The sequence below is a fragment of the Cervus elaphus genome, chromosome 19 (assembly GCF_910594005.1).
Source record: "Cervus elaphus chromosome 19, mCerEla1.1, whole genome shotgun sequence".
In the NCBI taxonomy this organism is placed as follows: Eukaryota; Metazoa; Chordata; class Mammalia; order Artiodactyla; family Cervidae; genus Cervus; species Cervus elaphus.
Genome location: NC_057833.1, coordinates 35,384,465 through 35,404,901, shown reverse-complemented (window position 1 = coordinate 35,404,901; position 20,437 = coordinate 35,384,465). Strand labels below are relative to the sequence as shown.

The 20,437-nt window shown below is 39.8% G+C and overlaps 1 protein-coding gene across 2 annotated transcripts in view; it reads left to right on the top strand.

Moving 5' to 3' along the window:
- The window catches only part of LAMP3 (lysosomal associated membrane protein 3), a 32,015-nt gene extending 14,489 nt beyond the window's left edge, over nucleotides 1-17,526 (top strand). The window contains exons 4-6 of one of the 2 annotated variants that reach the window (XM_043875144.1): nucleotides 3,915-3,972; nucleotides 5,370-5,540; nucleotides 15,718-17,526. In XM_043875144.1, the coding sequence (XP_043731079.1) occupies nucleotides 3,915-3,972; nucleotides 5,370-5,540; nucleotides 15,718-15,851 (363 nt within the window). In that variant the 3' untranslated portion in view covers nucleotides 15,852-17,526. Of the gene's footprint in view, nucleotides 1-3,914; nucleotides 3,973-5,369; nucleotides 5,541-7,448; nucleotides 8,275-15,717 lie in introns of those variants that run through there. The other variant, XM_043875143.1, reaches the window with a different exon arrangement.
- Nucleotides 17,527-20,437: the final 2,911 nt, after the last annotated feature.

Here is a 20,437-nt window from a genome sequence, read left to right as displayed (position 1 = left end):
TTACATGAGAACAAAGACATATTTTAAAATAATATTTAAAAATTCTTAGCAACACTTTATTCTCCCAAATAGGAGATTCATCGCTCAAACATTTCATAACCAACTAATGTATTCAGCAACCTTGTATTTTACTGATGGTGTAACTCAGGAGTCAACAAACTATGCCCCTCCCTCCAACCAAATCCAGCCCACAACTGAAAAAATGTACAGTCCACAAGCTAAGAATGGCTTTTACATTTTTTATGGTTGGGGGGAAAAATGAAAATTCTATGACACATGGAAATCATATAAGATTCAAATTTTCAGTGTCCATAAATGAAGTTTATTTTTGGAATATGGCCACACTTATTTGAGTATATGTCATCTACAGCTGCCTTTGTGCTAGAATGGTAGAGTTGAGTGGCTGCTACAGAGAACCACAAAGCCTAAAATATTTACCATATGGCTCTTTACAGCAGAAAAAAGACAACTTTTCAACCCCTCTTACAGAATAAGCTTCAGTCCTGTTGCTATTCAAATTAGGCCAAATGCTGAATTTTCAAAAGAAATGCTTTGCTCCAGTTTAAGTGAAAGACAATTCTATTTTCTTTAACACCACTCCACAGAAAAAGTGGGCACCATGATCTAAATAAGACTTATTCAATATCGGCAGCATACATTATATAAAACTTGAAATCTCAAGGAAACGAAACATTCCTCTGATCTTTTGTTTATATAAATTTGCCGTACACATGCTGTTCCTTCACCATGAAGATAGACAGCAGCTTTGTTAACATTTGTCTAATTTTGACTCAGTCAAAACAGAAGGATATAGGCTTGGGGCTCTGTCCTGTTACATCATGGGATGAACTTGCAGTGAGTGTGGGCACTGCCATCTGCTCTGGAGGGCCTCACCATGGGCGCTAGCCCCATAAAGCCCCAGTTCTTCTGGAGCAGGAACAACCGTTCCCATCAGGGCATGCAGTGGGGAGGGCCCATGCTTGCTTTAATGCTTCACCTCCCTTCTTGGAATTCTTAATGATTTTTTAAAATTTTATTTATTCATTTACTAGCTGTGCTGGGTTTTCATTGCAGTACCAGGGCTTTCTCTAGTTTTGGCAAGCAGGGCTTACCCTCTAGTTGTGGTGCTCGGGCTTCTCGTTGCGGTGACCTTGCTTGTTGTGGAGCACAGGCTTTAGAGTGCTCGGGCCTCAGTAGCTGTGATGCCTGGGCTCAGTAATTGCGACTCATGAGCTCAGTAGCTGTGGCTCGAAGTCTCCAGCATGTGGGCTTAGTAGCTGTGTTGCATGGGCTTAGTTGCCCTGCAGTATGTGGGATCATCCTGGACCAGGGATTGAACCCACGTCCCCTGCATTGCAAGGTGGATTCTTAACCACTGGACCACCAGGAGAGTCCTTTAATGATTTTTAATCTTGCATTTTTATTTTGAACTAGACCCACAAATTATATGGGCTTTCCAAATGGCTCAGTGGTAAAGAATCTGCCTGACAATGCAGGAGACGCCGGAGATGCAAGTACGATCTCTGGGTCATGAAGATCCTCTGGAAGAGGAAATGGGAACCTGCCCCAGTATTGCCTGGAAAATCCCATGAGCAGAGGAGCCTGGTAGACTTTAATCCATGGGGTCAAAAAGAGTCAGACACTGAGCAACTGAGTGTGCATGCATAAATTATATAGCCAGTCTTGCTTCCTATAGATGATTATGTACAGGCAACTACATTACAGGGAATGTGAAAGGAAATTCTTACACAACATTTTTTTTTCTCTGTAACCCCATATCCTGTAAGGGAAAATGTTGAGCAAGATCCCATAGACAAGATCTTCCTTTGACTCACCTACACTGTGAATCAGAGGTAGATTCCTGCCTCTTCTGAGCCTCTTTGTTCTCAGTTGTAAAATGGGATAAGAACACTTATGCTGCCTCGAGGGGTTGTTATAAGGATCCAAGAAAGCAAAAAATGCACTTAGGAAACTGTAAAACCTTTAAAGAAATGCAAAGCCCCCTTTCTTTACAACAAGGATAGATCTAGGAGCTGCCACAGGAGAGACTCCAGGAGGTCTCCCAGGGAGCTCAGACTGACACCACCACTGTTCTGCTGCTCCTTAGATCAGTCTCTTGCTACAGCCCAATTTCCAAAAACATCACTGCCCTGCTTAAAACCCTTCAATGAATTATTTCAGTCCTTAGGTTGGGGCAGAGATCTTATAACAGTGACCATGGCCCTGATGTAGTACTAGACTCTCTTTGGCTAGAAGAGACCCCAAATAAAAGAATAATCTGGGGCTTCCCTAGTGATCCAGTGGTTAGGACTCTGCTCTTTCACTGCTGAAGGCCTGGATTCAATCTCTGGTCAGGGAACTAAGATCCCAGAAGCCACACAGTGTGGCCAAGAGGGAGAAAAAAAAATTGATAACCTGAATAAATTATATCTGAAAGCAACTCAAGAAGGGCCTGGATCACAGTTGTTTTTCTCTAAAACAAATGGATGATCCAAGCACATGGTCCAACTTGCCTTTGAGACCCAAGACTGAGCATCTTGAATGAATCATCTAGGTCTTATTCTTCTCCTAGGACCTAGAGCACTGCCTGGTCTGGGGTGGATATAAGAAAAGTTAAAGGCTAGTCAGGCAGCTTGGGGTCATATCTTCCCTGCCACCTATTTTTAGAGTTGTGACCTTGGGCAAGTCACTGAGCCTTCATCTCTTCTCCTAGTTGTTGTGAGGGTTAAATAAGGTGTAAGGCAGAGGTGACTCCCACACGAGGTCGAAGTGCCGGGCACGAGGTGAGAAGCCAGCATGTGGAGGTGCTTCAGTGAACCAGAGTTCAGTGCATTAATAGCAGTGACCTTACTGGGACAATTTATACTCTGGAACCCTTGGTGTGTATGGAATCATCATTTTCATCCACAAATAATGTGCAAATAAACTAGTTGTGGTCAAGATTATTATTGTCAAATTCCTTTGATGGCTACTAAAAGTAATTCTGTTTCAGATTCTCATTTTGGTTGCTTTACCATTTTTGGCAACTCTTGTGGATGGTTTTCTAATGAATGTTTAAAAGTGGTAACAGCATAAATAGCCTACTTTAAAAAAATAAAAACTCCTTTTCCAATGAAACTTTTCATATCTCAATTCAATTCCTTTTGACATTTCATACTCTGAATCTCTCGGGAAGTTATAGGGCTGTTCTGTAGGGGTTTTTTTGGTTTGTTTTGTTTTTCTTAAAAGACAATCTCTGGATAAAATGCTTTCTAATTCTGAACACAACAGCCTGAGGTCCTCTTCTAGGGAGTAGTCAGTAATCTCAAGGTTAGCCATTTCTTTCCAGAATCCTTCATGTTTCCATCTAACCACTTGGAGATATGAACCCATTAATCTGTTTAAAGTAACTGATAACCTATCCAGGAAAATCCACACACATACACTATTTTGCATACACTATTTTTGCCAGGGGATTTATGGACCCCATCAAATCCACCCACAGTAGCCTTAAGGATGAGTGGTCTCAGTCTAAATCCCTACCCCAAGATACTAATTACTAATAACAGCTTAATGTTTGCTCCTCACCCCACAACCCACTCACCTTCCGTATATATTTGCATTTTACCTGGGAAAAACCTGGCCCAGCTGAAGGGACTCAGATTTTACCAGTGGAATTTGAATTTCAGGCTCTAGCAACAAGCATGATGTAGAGAAATTTTCAGCTGGGGCAAGCCATTACTTATTATTTATTTACTGTGTGATGCATTTACTTTTTTGGAAGTTTTCAAGCACAATTATGGTTCCATTACAACATACCCCCAAACTCTCATATCAATGATTTAATACCTGGAATCCTGCCTAACCAGTCTGTAAACTAGGATTAAACATAAAAACAGAGATTACCCAAAGATTGACACGTTACTGTTTTACAGGATGAAAATTCGTACTACATCAGTGAGGTGGAAGCCTATTTGACTGTCTCAAATCCAGGTAAGTAGTTGGAGAGGCCTGTTCCACCAGCGATGATGCTATGTTTTTGGTTAGTTCATTTTTCATCTCACTAATCTGTGATGCTGCATTTGAGAAACAGGCAGAGATACAATAACACAGTAGTTAAGATAACAAACTCTAGAATTGGACAGCTTGAGTCCAAACACCATTTATTAGCTCTTTGGTTTTGGTCAAATGTTTTCACCTCTATTTCCTCATCTGTAAATGGTGACAGTAGTACCTATCTTGGAAAATTAGTATGGGAATTAAACAGGAAAATGCACATCAGGTACTTGCACAGTGCCAGACCCAGTGAGCTGACTGACCCTCACTGGGTGATGTGATCTCAGACACAGGTGAATGCACCTGCAGTGGCAGGACAGGAGGGAACTTCCAGGCTGCTTCACTAACAGCCTGTGGGTGAATTCACTGAGGTTCATAGTCTGGTCCTCAGTCCCAGAAGCCCTTAGCACACCCTTAGCAGCTGTCTCTTCAAGGAACCTGGTGTTAAACCAAGGTTATAAACTGATGTATAAAATCAGAATGCTAATCTGTTCATTTATCATGCTATTGTTTCTTATTGTAACTGCAAGGGGACCAGAGAGTTAGGTCCTCTTGGTCAATGAACTTTCTCCCATTTGGGAAACCAAGTATATTCAGAAAGGTACCTTGTGGAGGTAGAATTAGAACATGTGGAGTTATTATATGATTTAAATGTTTAACCCCATGTGCCTTAAGCATTCACCTCCTTGAAAAGGGTGTAACCCGCATGAGACAGCACCAGTCTTTGAGTAGGTCCCTCTCTCCATCAGCACTCAGATGGCTGGAGATGAGCCTCTCCCTTTTCATGCGTTCCTGAATGATGCAACAACCCCTCCCAATGATGGACCTAGTCCTTCCTTTTGCTCTATTAATGCATTCAGTGTGATGATATGCAAATATTCAACTCAGTAACTTTGCATGTCTCCACTCTCATTAATTATTAGTAAAGAGTTCATGTGATTTTGACTCAGAGAACAATCTTACTTCTTTTATTTCTGAAATTTTTGTGGGCACTTTTTTGTGTGTGTGTGCACCCAAGCATTGACAATTGTCCGCATCAGCTCTGCCCCCAATGATTTAAAATAGCTGAAGAAAAGATTCCCAAAAGTTTTGATTTCAGCGTTATCATATTCAAGTGTAAGTGGGATGACGCTCAAATACTGCAAACAGAGCACCAGGAAAAAGTCCCCAGAGAGCACCTGGGTGAGGTTTCATGATGCGAAGGTGGCAGAACTCCAGAAAACCACATGTAAGAAAGGCCATGTAACGCTTCATGGGCCGCCAAGCAACAGCTGGGGCTCAACAGCTATTTGCCAGGATTCTTGCATGTCTCTATTTCACCGTTGTGTTTTCAGAGAAAGTTTACCAAGGAATGAAATGTGCGATGATGATATTTGAGACTGTGGTCGGGCATTCCTTCAAATGTGTGAGTGAACAGAGCCTCCAGCTCTCAACCCACCTTCAGCTGAAAACAATGAACGTCCAACTTCAAGCCTTTGATTTTGAAGATGACCACTTTGGAAATGGTGAGTTGTCACAAACACACTTCTGAGAAAGTGATAATTCTAGACAGAAATACACTCAACTGGATCTCCTCTTCTCAAATCCAAGCTGTGCCACCAAACTAGTGCTTCCTCAAAGTTAGTCTTAGTTTTCATGCAACTTCTGTTTTGGGTTTTTACCACGACAGAGGGAAGCAGGTCGTAGCAAGAAGACCAGGGACAGCCCAGGGTAACTTTCCAGAAAAGTCCTTTTCTCCCCACTGGGAAAACAGTGTTACAAGGATTTCTATATATGGGCAGGAATTGAACTTTAGCTTCTAAAACATCTCTCTCATAATATGTCAATGACATATGAGCACCTCTCAACTATCAAAAATTGATTTGGCTAGATATTTAGCTGTAAATTAAATTTCTGTAATGTGAGTCTGAATTTTCTGTAAAGTTGAAGATGTGAGGGCAGAAAACTCCTGATATATTAACACTTGGTGAAAGTATTTAGCAAAGGAAGTAGTAAAGTGTTATTTACTGTGGATCCCCTGATTTCTGTAGGTTTCATCTGAGTCCTACAATTTCTATCTTCATTCCAGACCTTTACCACAGTCCAGATTAAAATCTAAGATTAAATATTAAAATTTGCTAGTAGGTATTGCCCCTACATTGTCATCTTGCCTCAAAATACCCAGTTTGAAAAGTTCTTTCAAAAATTCATTATGAAGTCTTGAAACACCTCTGTGTTTAATCATGTGGTCCTAAAAATAGTGCACACATTTGCTCTTCCTCCCCCTCAGAACCTGTGTATAGAAGGAAGTGAGCAGGTCTGGGAAACCGCTTAGTGGCAGAGGTGAGAAATGAAAACCTTTCAGCAGCACACCTGGCCTGCTATTAGTGCTCACGAGGAGATGTAGAAAGCTATCATCATTTTTTCCTCTCCCTCCCTTGCCCTCTCATATAAATTGTCACAAAACCCTGTCAGTTCTACCGCCAGAATATTTCTCTGGTTCCACCATCCCTACTTCAGCTCAGCTCCTTATTCCCAGGCCTTGTGCCTCAGATTTCACTAAAGATGCTCAAGTGTGAAGTCGTATGTCATCCTGCAAATAATATTTTCTACCAAAGACTAAGAGAAGATGGGGAAAGGAATCAGTTAAAAAATGAAAGTTACCATACAGTATGGTGTTATAAAAGACATAAGTACAAAGAGCTGTGGGAGCGCAGAGGGGACAGTGTGACACAGCATTGTGGGGAGGAGGTCAGAGAAGCCCTGACCGATGGCTGGCCCTTCACCAGGGGCTCAGAGAACTGGAGAGGAATCCCGCAAGTGTGAACGCTCAGCCTTGTCAAAGAGAATGGTCATCTCAAACAGTAGGCTCCTGCTCCCCCCCCCCCCCTTCTCAAACCCTTCTCTTTAAACTCTGGGAGCCTGCAAGAGCTCTCTCTGGTGTCAGGAGCCAGGGCCGTCTGGCAGCCCCTTTTAAGAGCCACAGAGTTTAAGTAGAGTACTCTGGCCACATGATTTGGTGCAGATTTTGACGTTGGGAAACAAGGCTCCTGGGCTTACCTTGGCCTGAGACACAGTTCTGATCCTGACCTCTAGCCCTAACCAATATTTCTCAAAGTTGAATCTGCCTCCCAGTCATGTCAGAATCACCTGGGTCCCAAGACTGACCCACTGAATCAAAATTACTTGGGTGTGAGGCCCAGGGATCTGTGATATAATATACCTCTTAGGTGGTCAGAGGCCTGCAAGTTCCAGAGGGTTGCAGTGACCCCTCCGCTTCTCATCTTCACCTGCCTGTGCCTCTAAGGCATCAGGGACAAGCCCAGTCCCTCCATCTCTCTCTCTTCTCTGTGAAGCCGAGGCAGGTGGGGGCAGTATCACTTCCCAGCGTCGTGGCCAGCCTGTAACATCTGTTACTCTGACTTCAATTGCAGCGGATGAATGCTTCAGTGACAGAAACAGGAGAGAAATCCCTGTGGCCGTGGGCTTGAGTATCGCAGTACTGCTTGCCGTTTTGCTAACAGCATGCCTGGTGACCAGAAAGAGGTCCAGTAGAGGATATGAACGCATGTAAAGCCCTACCTTCTTCAAAATGTGCAAGGTTAAGGCCTTGGAAATGCTGGCTGCATGTTTAGCCTGAAGTGATGGGATCACATTTTCTAGTTGCCAGCCCCACCCTCCCAATCCAACTGGGAAACCAGCTTTCCAACAAAGGCTGTCAAAGCTAGCTACGGGTAGCCCCCACCCCACTTATTCCCAGGCCATATGGGCTTGAGTTCCATTATCCACACCTGATAATACGGACCTGGCTGGGAGAATTAGGGACAAGAGGCACGGATGTGAGCAGGGTCTTGTGAGATGGAGAAAGCAAAACACCAAAGGAAAAATTGTGGGAAAGACATTTTCAAACTGTGCTGATTTTTCTTATAGGCTTCAAAGAGTCTCAAATGCTAGGCTTTTGTTTTGTTTTACTTTTAAAAAACCAATCCAGTTCTAAGTAAATTCTAAAGTGATTTTAAACTCCTGAATTAAAAAAAATAAAAAATAAAAATAAACTCCTGAATTTTGCCCACCTCCTGATTTACTTAAATTACCAATGGTCTTAATAGACCATCACTTTTAAAAGGACATATTCTACACTGTTAAAATGTATTATTAGTAAAAAGAAAAAAAAAAACTAGAAACATCCCAACATTTCATTTTTTTAATGTAAAGGATATACCAAAGATCTTGGCAAACAAGGGTCTTAATAAAGGTTAGTTCTCCAATTCCTTCACCTTAATTTGTTGTCTACCTGCATAACATCTTCTTTCTGCTTTGTCTCTGTTTTTCTTTGATTTTAGTCTCTCCTTGTAGATTTACTAGTTACCTTGGGCCATTGTAGGAGGAGGAAGTAAGCAAAGCATCTAAACAACCAGAGATGGCTAGAAGAGAGAGATCTACCCATTTTTGCAGGAAGGGGACCCCTTTCAGGGCCCGAGAACGGGCTCTTGTCTAACATTCAGAAATGAATTGTTCAAGGAGACACATGTGCTGACAAAGCAAGAGACTTTGCTGAGAAGGGGCACCTAGTGGAGGGCAGGAGGGTAAAGGAACCTAGGAGAACTAGTCTGCCACGTGGCTCGCAGTCGGGATTTTATCATGATAGGATTAGTTTCCAGGTTTTCTCTGGCTAATCGTTCTGACTCAGGGTCCTTCCTGGTGGTACACGCATTGTTCAGCCAAGATGGATTCCAGTGAGAAGGATTCTGGGAGGTTGGTAGGACATGTGGTGTCTCCTTTTGACCTTTACGGAGTTCTGCCAGTTGGTAGTAGATTGTTAGTTCCTCCGTGTCCTTACCACATCCTCCTGTTGTAAAGTAACTCAAGCAAATGGTTGTTATGGTGCCAGGTGGCAGTTCCAATCAGTGTTTCCCCTAAAAAGATTATTACCCACTTTCCTTTTTTAACAAACATTTACCAAAAAAACAAAAAACTGTAAATCGGAAAATTCCTGATTGGGAGTGATTGGTGTCTAGAGGAAAAGTTATATCAAAATGTGGCTTGGAAAGTTATTCATAGTTTTCTATTACATTGACTATTTAAATAGCAGAACTGGGTTGTTATTTCAGAGAGAGGGGAGATTAATGGACTTCTGGATATTTTTAACTACTTTTACTAACAGAAATGGTTGTCATGTTTCTACATTTTCCAGAGGTGTCATTCATGAGTTTTAACAGAAAGTTTATGAAAGTTGGCAACCACTTTATAGCACCACTTATCTGGGACATGTACAGCTTTCCTTTGAGGTGTTTTAGCTCTCTCCACTTTCTCAGAAATGACAGGGATAAGGAGGGTATACCGCAGCTTCAAGAGCTCTCCAAGAGAGGGTCAGGAGTTCCTGTCTCCTCCTTACAATAGGAGGTGTTGATGCAAACCTAGGACTTGAGGACCCAGTGTTCCCCAAAGTGACTTGGGCTGAACAGCAAGGGCTTGGCCTTGGAGAGATGCCATCTGTCTCAATCTCCTCCTTCCAGCAGGCAGCAGCGCATACCTGCGCCAGACTCCCATTTCCAGTTCAACCTCAAGTGTACTTGTTAGGTTCTGTACTGCAGAGCACGGGTTGTTTATTCAACATGCCGTTAACCGCCCTGTAGAACGACTAAAGGAAGGTTCTAGCATAGAAATTTCTTCCACAGCAGATAGAAGACAAAGTTGAATTAAAATAAAAAAGAGAGAGGTAAAGCAATTCACTTGAGTTTAATTTCCCTTTCTACCACCTTCAATGAGTTACTCAGAGTGATGGCTGCTGCTTAGACTCCTGTGATCTATCCCTTCCCCCACCCCACACCTATGATCTTTAAAACTGCTTTGAATTAACATTCTAGTAACAAAGTACACAGGTTTTATTTGAATAATTAGCAAATAAATGCCCGGCTGCATGATGGCCTGACAGTTCTGCCCACTATTGCAGTGATGTCCCAAGAGGGTCTTCCAGGGGAAGGTACTGGGATTGAGACTGCGGTAAACAGGGCATCTGGAAGTGGCCTCCTCCTCCATCCCCTGGGGCTGCCCCGCCTCCACTTCTTGCTGCCTCCACTGTCTCTTAGAGCTGACATGTTACTGCAGAGGCTGCTCATCCTCTTCTGGGCACAGTAGGCTGCTGTGACCGGCTCCAGGAAGCCTCACAGGGGGCCTCTGATCCTCCCTTGCTGCGCTGGTCCCTTGCCTTAGGCTCTCCTGCTTCCTGCTCATCCAGCTGGTTCCAACTCGGTTTCTCCCTTCAGCTGATGGAGAACTGAAATTACCCTCTTTCTCTGCAACCTACCTAGAGATAGCAGAAACCTTCACTAACATGCACCTGGAGACATCCATCCGTTGTTAATTTTGATGTACGCTTGACCCTTGAAGGATGCCAGGGGTTAGAGAAGTCCTACTTCCCACAACTGAAAATCTCTGTGTAAAACAGAGTTGGCCCACCTTTTAGGTGGTTTCCTCTGTACCTGTATTCTCCAACAATCCCCAGTAGAACAGCAGTGTTCAGTTCAGTTCAGTTCAGTTGCTCAGTCGTGTCCGACTCTTTGCGACCGCATGAACTGCAGCATGCCAGGCCTCCCTGTCCATCACCAACTCCCGGAGTCCACCCAAACCCATGTCCATCGATGGTGATGTCCATCGTGTTGGTCCATTCTCTGTTGTCCCCTTCTCCTCCTGCCCTCAATCTTTCCCAGTATCAGGGTCTTTTCAAATGAGTCAGCTCTTCGCATCAGGTGACCAAAGCACTGGAGTTTCAGCTTCAACATCAGTCCTTCCAATGAACACCCAGGACTGATCTCCTTTAGGATGGACTGGTTGGATCTCCTTGCAGTCCAAGGGACTCTCAAGAGTCTTCTCCAACACCACAGTTCAAAAGCATCAATTCTTCAGCACTCAGCTTTCTTTATAGTCCAACTCTCACATCCATACATGACTACTGAAAAAACCATACCCTTGATTAGATGGACCTTTGTTGGCAAAGTAATGTCTCTGCTTTTTAATATGCTGTCTAGGATGGTCATAACTTTCCTTCCAAGGAGTAAGCGTCTTTTAATTTCATGACTGCAATCACCATCTGTAGTGATTTTAGCCCCCCAAAATAAAGTCAGCCACTGTTTCCACTGTTTCCCCTTCTATATACCATGAAGTGATGTGACCAGATGCCATGATATTAGTTTTCTGAATGTTGAGCTTTAAGCCAACTTTTCCACTCTCTTCTTTCACTTTCATCAAGAGGCTCTTTAGCTCTTCTTCACTGTCTGCCATAAGGGTGTCATCTGCATATCTGAGGTTATTGATTTTTTCTCCTGGCAATCTTGATTCCAGCTTGTGCTTCCTCCATCCCAGCGTTTCTCATGACGTACTCTGTATATAAGTTAAACAAGCAGGGTGACCATATACAGCCTTGATGTATTCCTTTTCCTATTTGGAATATTTAATATTGAAAATAATCTGTCTATAAGTAGACCTGTGCAGTTCAAATTGGTATCCTTCAAGGGTCAACTGTATTTCCTTCTCAAGAACACTGCTTTACAAACTGGAAACACACAGAGGACATGGTTTGGTATCCCTTTTACCTGGTTCCATAAGCATTTCTCTGTGCTGCTAAAGGTACAACATGTCATTACTGTGGCTGCTATCCTGAATATGCTATCAACGTTATATGATAATTTACATAACTATTCTGTTATTACTGGGAATTTTTACTGTTTCTAGGTTTTCACAATGATAATGTGAATAAAGAATAACGTATGAATTACATACGAAACATTGATTAACAAATGTGTATCAAGGTGTCCCTGAATTTTGGTGCCTCTTGTGTCTCCTGCATTGGCTGGTGGATTCTTTACCACTAGTGACAACTGGGAAGCCCTAGGACTTGTAAAGGAGAAGTTGTAATGAAAGAGTGAGGTGACTAGGACATTACATGCCTAAGAAAACAAATTGAGCATCAAATTAACACACTTACATACTAAATAGAAACAGGTAAAAGGCAGAATAGGTAGAGCTGAAAATTGAATTATCTTCATAGAGAAAAAGACTGAGATAATCAGTTAATGCAGATAAAAATTAAGCTTACATTATAGGAAAGCTGCTAGGTATTTAGATCATCTAAAGTAGGGATAACTGCTGCCTCTGAGGTACAGAGTTCAAAAATAAAAAGATGATATCTTTTAAGATGTAATAGGTTTCCTTAAAAGAAATAATTGAAGTTGGAGATTGAAAGTGCACAATGTATCCCAGGGGGGAAAAAAAATGTCTGATACAGAATGATTAATATTATATCCAAAGTAAGCCATAGAACTTTAAAGCTAAAGAATTCTTTAGACATACAAACTCCCCCTTCCTCTGAAAAAAGCAAATAATCTATAAAGGGGGAAATTTGAAACTGGCTTTAGATTTCTTTGCAATAACATTTAAAGCCAGCAAACAACAGACCAATGTGTAAAAAATCCTAAGGGAAAGTGTGGCCCCAAGATATTATTTGAGTAAAAAGTTAATAGGCAGAGTTCCTCAAACATGAAGTAATTCAAGGGAAACAGCACCAACGAGCTCTCTTTAAAGATATAGCTTGGCAATGAAATTTGGTCAGAGAGAAGCCACATTACAAACAAGGATATCAGCAAACATCTCTCGGGAACAGAGAAAGCACAGTTTTGTTTTGTTTTTTTAATGTGTTTTATCTATTTGAAGAGTTAAGTTTAAAAAGCATTAAACAGTTATGGATCTGAGATTTTATCATTCCTTCTCATATATGAAATCATATATGTACATGGTCTTCATCACAGCATTACTTATAATATCAAAAGATTAAAAACAACCAAAGGTCCATCAATCTGGGACAGATGCATCCCACGACAGAATACTATACAGTTACTAAAAAAAAAAAAAAAAAGAAAGATGACATACATATGTATGTATGTATGTATAAGGAAAATTATCCAATATATATCATTAAATAAAAAATGTATGATGCATAATAGTGAGAAAAGTGGGAAATAAAGTATATTTCCACTTTTGCTTCTATCTGAAACATTAGAAATACATAAGAAACTAAGTAGTTATCTAATATTGACGGGGGAACCAGTAAGATGGCAGAAGGGTAGAAGTGATACTTCTCAAGGTACAGCATTTTGTATTGTTTTGACTTTAAAAAATGAATGTGTTCTGTATTTGAAACAAATTTTTAGGAACCAAAGAAATCATAGTCATCAAATAAAATTGAAATGTAAATCTGAACAATGTTTTTAAAAATGTTTATAGCTGGCTCTTCAGAATTTGAGTTGGGAAGAACAGAGATGGAACAGAATCTGTTAGTGTTAATCTTTCAAAACAGAATCAATAGATAATATCTACATTGGAAACACAGAACTTAGAAAACACATCTCTATTTTATAACCTCCTAATGCCTTTCATAATATTTTATTTATTTAATTGTGTATTTTTATATCTTTTTTGAACTTTAAAGACATCTTTTATGTAACAATATTTCCCATGACAAAGAAAAATTTATTTCAGGCACAGTAATTCCTCTAGTTTTATTTTTTTTCTTCTCTGAAATGCAAGTAACATTACAATGAACAATTTTGGTTAAAATAGATTTCATATGATCCCATTTTATTTTTATTTATTTTTAAATTTATTTTATTTATTTCTATTTATTTTTCTACCCATTTATTCTTATAGTTGTAAAGAAAGATGCCTGCAATAATGTTGTCCGTGTTTTAGCAATGATAATTTCTGGGTAGGTGGTTTTGGGGAGATTGTTCTTTTTCTCTGCTTTCTAAATCATTTTAATTATTTTTAATGAGCATATATCATTTTTTAAAAATATGGTACTTTTTCTTTAAGCATACACATGAGCACACACATGCATACACACATATGTGCAGAGAAAACAAATGCCTCAAAGATTTATAGTGATTAATTCAAGAGGAAGAAACAAGGTGATTAGAAAACTATTTTGTTAACTTTTCTGTATTTTGAAGATGTTTAAACAGTGTCCTATTAAATAGTATAAAACTATATGGAAAGTAGATATGAGATGATACCACTCTAATGACAGAAAGTGAAGAGGAACTGAAGAGCCTCTTGATAAGGGTGAAAGAGGAGAGTAAAAAAGCTGACTTGAAGCTCAACATCTGACAATTTTGTATTTTTTTTCCAAATTATTTTAACTTCTTACATTATGTTCTTTCTTATATAAGAAATCTATAGATATTTATGTGTACAATATTATATATGACAAAATTATATATAATTTTAACAAGTATGTAACTAACAAACTTATCATATACCCAAAAGGATTCATGAAAAGCAACATTTTCTTGTCCCTCCTCTAAGAGATAAAGTACTTTAACTAGCTTTAACAGTCTTAGGGTAACTGTTGCCTTAATTCTCTAAAAAAATAATTAAAAGCTTATCCTATTTCTTAATTTATCAACTTTAAACCTCTTGCTATGGAAGATAAGGATTTCATACTCTTAAGCCATCCTTTTTATGATTATATTACTGTTTTTTGTTAAATCAATAAGGTATGCATCATTATAGTATAAATATTTTTCACCGTCAAATCAAATAGCGTACTACAAGCACATTTCCCATCTTGTATGGATTTTGTTTTTTTTCCCAGAGTCTCTAATTACTATTCCCTCTTCCCTGTCCTCCTGATTCTTTTTTCTTGGACCTCAGGTGAGAACTGGGTTAATGGTGATTATTCGTGCAGAACACAATTTCAGTACTGGCTCATGGAAGGTCTCAAGGGTATATCCTCTCATCTATCCTTGAATAAGATATAGATAGACTTTTTCATTTTTTTGTATTCAATTCAGTTCCCTTTTATTCCCAGGACCTTCCATCCTTCTCCAGTCAAGACCGATAACATTTTAAATGAACTGAATAAGTGCCCTCTGATGTAATAAAGAAAGAAAAGAGTTTTGACAAATTTGCAAACTTTCACTTTTAAGCTCTCGTAAATAGGTCTATTTTCTAATGCTTTTTCTCACTAAAAGCAATGAAAGAGAACTGTAAGTGTGACAAACATGTTTAATAAAGTGGAGAAACAACACATATTTTCCACAGATCATGCTTATGGTGACAGTCTATTTAACTAAGCACACCCACTTTGCAGAGAACAATACCTGAAAGAAATAGGATTGCTGCTGCTGCTAAGTCGCTTCAGTCGTGTCCGACTCTGTGTGACCCCATAGATGGCAGCCCACCAGGCTCCCCGTCCCTGGGATTCTCCAGGCAAGAATATTGGAGTGGGTTGCCATTTCCTTCTCCAATGCATGAAAGTGAAAAGTGGAAGTAAAGTCGCTCAGTCGTGTCCGACTCTTTGCGACCCCATGGACTGCAGCCCACCAGGCTCCTCCGTCCATGGGATTCTCCAGGCAAGAGTACTGGAGTGGGTTGCCATTGCCTTCTCCGGAAAACAGGACTAACAATTATTAAACATTCATTAATTGCTGAGAATAGAAGGTTATCTTATTTCATCTCTTAACAACTTTATATATTATTTGCTTCCTTTATAAATGAGTAAATTGCAAGTTTAAATAACCTGCCCAGGAAGTAAAAGTCAAACGTAGGTCTGACTCTAAAGCTCATATTCTCCTCACTCTATAGCCTGCTTTCTGGTCTATCCTCACTAAACCTTACTGGCTGTATTGTGTTTGTTTTTCCTCTTAGTGGATGAATGTTCATCTGACTACACAGTTGTGCTTCCTGTGATTGCGGCCATCGTGGTTGGTCTCCTCGCTGTGGGTTGTATTGTCTATGCAATCCGTTTAAAGCATGAATATTCTGGATACCAGAGAATCTAATTGGTGCCCAGGAGAAAAGAAAAGCATGGAGTTTAGAGAACTCTTTCATTGTTTCCAGGATGTTGTGGACTTCCCTTGGAGTGTGGATCCTCCCAACCATGTAAACCATCATCTTTCACAAAAAACAAAAAATCATTTCTGATGTAAGTTCAAGCAGCATGTCAATTTAAAAGTATTTTTGTTTGTTTTACGAAAGATCTGAGGAGTTAAGAATATTTCTAGTTTCATTGAAAATATTTTAACCAAAGTCAATTATTATTGTTGATTGAATCAATAAGTTAAATCATCTTGCTAGAAATAATTTATTTTGTTCTATTCTCTATTGCCACATTATTACTAGGTAAGAAAACCTACTTGAGAGAAACTGAACACTTGAGATACATTAAATTAATAATGTATGTAAGGTGGTAAATACTCCATATTATAAACCAAAGAATCAATTGTAATTAATGTTACCTGTGTTCACATGGGAAATTTACTTTACCCTTGATCTTTTCCACTTTTAAAGCTGCTTCTGCTTTGCATAAAAAATATACTTTCAGTACTTTTACTATGTTTTGTGTGATGTACATCTGCCTGGCAATTGACTTACTTCCTTTTCCACTTTAAATGTTTCCTAAAAATCCTCAAAAAGAGCAACATATCATAGTGGTCTAGACTTTTGATGTGACACCAAGAGGAATAGATCAGCTTATATTTTTGTCTTGACTCCTGCTTCAGAATCACTGAAGACTAAGAATTAGGTGGCTACAGACAAAAGAATTAAATAAGAAGCAAGAAACATTAGTAATGGCCCTTTGCTATTGAACACATATATGCCAGACGCTAGGTTAAGCAGTTGATATACATCTTATTTGATTTCACAACTTAAATATGAGTAAACTCAGACTTGAGGAATTTCCCAGCTAACAGGTGGCAGAGCCATGTAAGTGTCACGTAGCTAACAAGTAGGAAAGCTTGATTTGACTTCCTTCTGGTCTGGTACCAAGGTCTCAGTTTTTCCACTACCCCAAATTGCATACAAGAATGATGACACTAAGTGCTGTCTGAAGACTCATGCAGGTATATGCTCCTTTTTACAGAGGAAATGATTTTATCCAGAATGACAAGCAATTAGAATACATGAAAGGAGGACTTAATAGAAAATGAAATGAGTATCTTCGATGAAGTTCTCTACTCCCTCAAAGAAAATTGAGAGGCTCTGTAAAATGTTTGTTTCCCATTTTTATGGGATTGTTAAGCTGTGAGTCTAAAGATGAAGAAATGGAGTAAGCTTTTCAAGGTATTTTTATTTCTTTGAATGAGAAATCTAACAGCTAACCATCTTTTCTTTCTTGAACATAGATCCCCCTCTTGTGGTAACTTGCTTCTTCTGCAGTTTTATGGCCACATTTTCTACTCTAGTTCATTTTATTCTGTAGAGCAACCAAGAATTTTATTCCTCTTTGTTCTTACTACCAAAGAAAGGAACTAAGTCAGAATACTAACAGAAAAGACCACACACCCCTAGCATTCATTAGTAAATGAATAATTCAAGTCACCCTGGAGGACACAGTCACTTTCCTGATTTGCTCTCTTATGTCTCAATACTGTTGGCAAAGTCCTAACTTTAGTCTTAATAGAATATTGAATTGTATTAAAAGTTTTGGTAATAAAAACTTATTTTTGAGATTAACATGTCATTCATTTCTTATAATTCGGTTTTTGTGCTATTAAAAATTTTGTTTACAACCTTAGTGGAGGTTGTTGCTTCAATCAATAAGCTAAATCATCTTCCTAGCAATAATTTATTTTGTTCTATTCTCCATTGCCACATTATTACTAGACATGAAGACCCATTTGAGAGAAACTGAATTTCTGAGAAGATAAACTACATTGAAGATACAAATTAAATTTCGCAACTCTCTGTCCAGACTACCTGACTGATTTACTGGTTTATTTAAGTGCTGCCACAATTTACCATTCATTCATTTGTCCAACCAACATTGATTAAGGACTTCCAAAATGACAGACAGTCTGGCAGAGGCTGAGATAAATAAGAAGAGGTCTTGTATTAGTTATCGACAGCTATGTAACAAATTGCCCTGAAACTTAGCAGATTAAATCAGCAAATTTTTACTATCTCACACAGTCTCTGAGGGTCAGAAGTCTTGGAGTGGCTTAGGTGGCTGGTTCTGGCTCACTGTCTCTCTCCAGGTGGCAGTTCACCTGTTGGCCAGAGCTGCAGTCACCTGAAAGTTCAAATGGGGCTGAAGGATCACTTCAAAGTTCACACCGTGTAGCACAGCCATAGGCATGCTGACAACATAGCAGCTGGCTTTCCCCAGAGCAATGATACAAGAGAGAGAGACTGACCACCTAGTCACAGAAGTGACATGCCATCGCTTCTGCTATATTCTGTTGTCACACCAACTCTATCCCTGATATTAATACAATGTAGGAGTGAAGACCAGGAGAGGCAGAAATCAAGGGAGCTTTTCTTGGATGCTATCTACCCCATGCCCACTGTCAAGGCAGAATTACTGATTTACATTTGGGGGGGAAACTCAGGTATAGAAATTTCAGTACATATACCAAGAAAAGTTGTTTAATAGTAACCTATACAAAGGGTAGCAGTAGTAGGGCTGTTTCCAGTCTGCTTCCAACTCTGCCCCAGATGGAGCACACCCCCAGGAGAACAACCTGTCAAGCCCTGGCGCTGGTAGTCTGAACCAGCCGCTGCTCAGGTTGATTTGCCTTTCTACAAAGGTAGGCTGTTGGTCCATGCTCTATAAAATTCATTTGTAGCTTTGCTTCAGGAATTTGTCAACTCCCCTATGCTCTGTTATAATATAATCCAAAGTGATCTGGACCACACAGATATGCCACGGAATATCACACTGAACCCTACATTGATGATGTCATGCTAATTAGACAGGACAAGCTCGAAGCAATTATTATGCTGGAGGCCTTGGTTAAACACATGTGTTCCAGGAAGTATGAAGATTCAGGGACTGACTACCTCACTGAAGAATTTAAAGACCCAGAGGATCAAGGACGTACCAGAATATCCCCTCCAAGATAAAATACAGGTATTTTTCATCTTGCACCTTTTCCACAAAGAAGGAAGCACAGAGCCAGCTAGGCCTCTTTCGGCTCTGGTGGCAACATTCCACAGCTAGGAAAACTCCTCTGGTCCATTTACCAAGTGACACAGAAAGTGATTGGTTTTGCTTGGGGCCAGGGCAGGAACAAGCACAACAACTCCAGGCCACAGTGCAATCAGCTCTGCTGCTTGAGCCTTACAATTAGAAAGACCTCATGGTGCTGTGGAGGTTTCTGTAGTGGGCAAGGGTACAGTACAAAATTTTTGGCAAACCCTAGTGGGAGAATCATGACACAGTCCCTGGGCAACTGAAGCAAGGCCAAGACCATGCCATTTGCAGCAGAAAAATATATCCGCTTTGAAAAGCAGCTCTTGGCATGTTACTGGGTCCTGGAACGCTTGACCTTGGGACACGAAGCAAACATATATCCACAAGTGATCATTTTTTAGCTGGATTCTGGCAAATTCACCGAGCAATAAGCTGGATGGGCCTAGTAGTAATCAACTGCGGGATAGAAATGGACATCCAGGATCAAGCCCAAGTCGGTTTAGAGAGCATAGTTAGGTAAGAGAATCTCTTTGTTTTACAGAATACATATTAAAGTAATTAGGAGTAAAAAAGAGCATCATGTCTGCAACTTACTTGCAGATGGGTTTTTAAAATGTGAGTATATGAGTGTGTGTTTTACAGAATACATATTAAAGTAATTAGGAGTAAAAAAGAGCATCATGTCTGCAACTTACTTGCAGATGGGTTTTTAAAATGTGAGTATATGAGTGTGTGTGTGTGTGTTTAGGTACATGGAGAGAAAAAGATACAGCAAGCAAGTTGTAAAACATGAACACTTGGGATATAGAGGAGAAGGGTGCTATTCTTGCAACTTTTCTGTAAGTTTGAAGTTACATCAAAACAAAATGTTTACAGGTATTCCCCATCCAACTAATAAAAATAAATGAAAAAAAATGTTTAAAACATTATGTGCTTAGGTACCAAATTCAGAATATGCAAAAGGGTACATAGTAAAAAGGTGTCACTATCCTACTGCTGTCCTGGAGTGAATAACTTTTCCTTCCCAGAGGCTATTGCTACATACTGGCTTCCCAGGTGGCTCAGTGGTAAAGAATTCACCTGCCAATGCAGGAGATGCAGGTTTGATCTCTGGCTCAGGAAGATCCCCTAGAGAAGAAAATGGCAACCCACTCCAGTGTTCTTGCCTGGGGAGTCCCATGGATAGAGGAGCCTGGTGGGCTTCAGTCCACAGGGTCACAAGAGTCAGACATGACATAGCAACTAAAACAACAACAAAAACAACAAATTGCTGCATACATAGCATGTATATTTTCTCCTATTTTTACACAAGTGATAGAATAATAGCCACGATTCTGCACATTGCTTTTTTCACTCATCAATCAATCTTAATATATGAGTATATATGGCTGTCTCATTCTTTTTTTAGTGATTGCATAATAATCCATTAAATGTACACCTGTACATTTATTT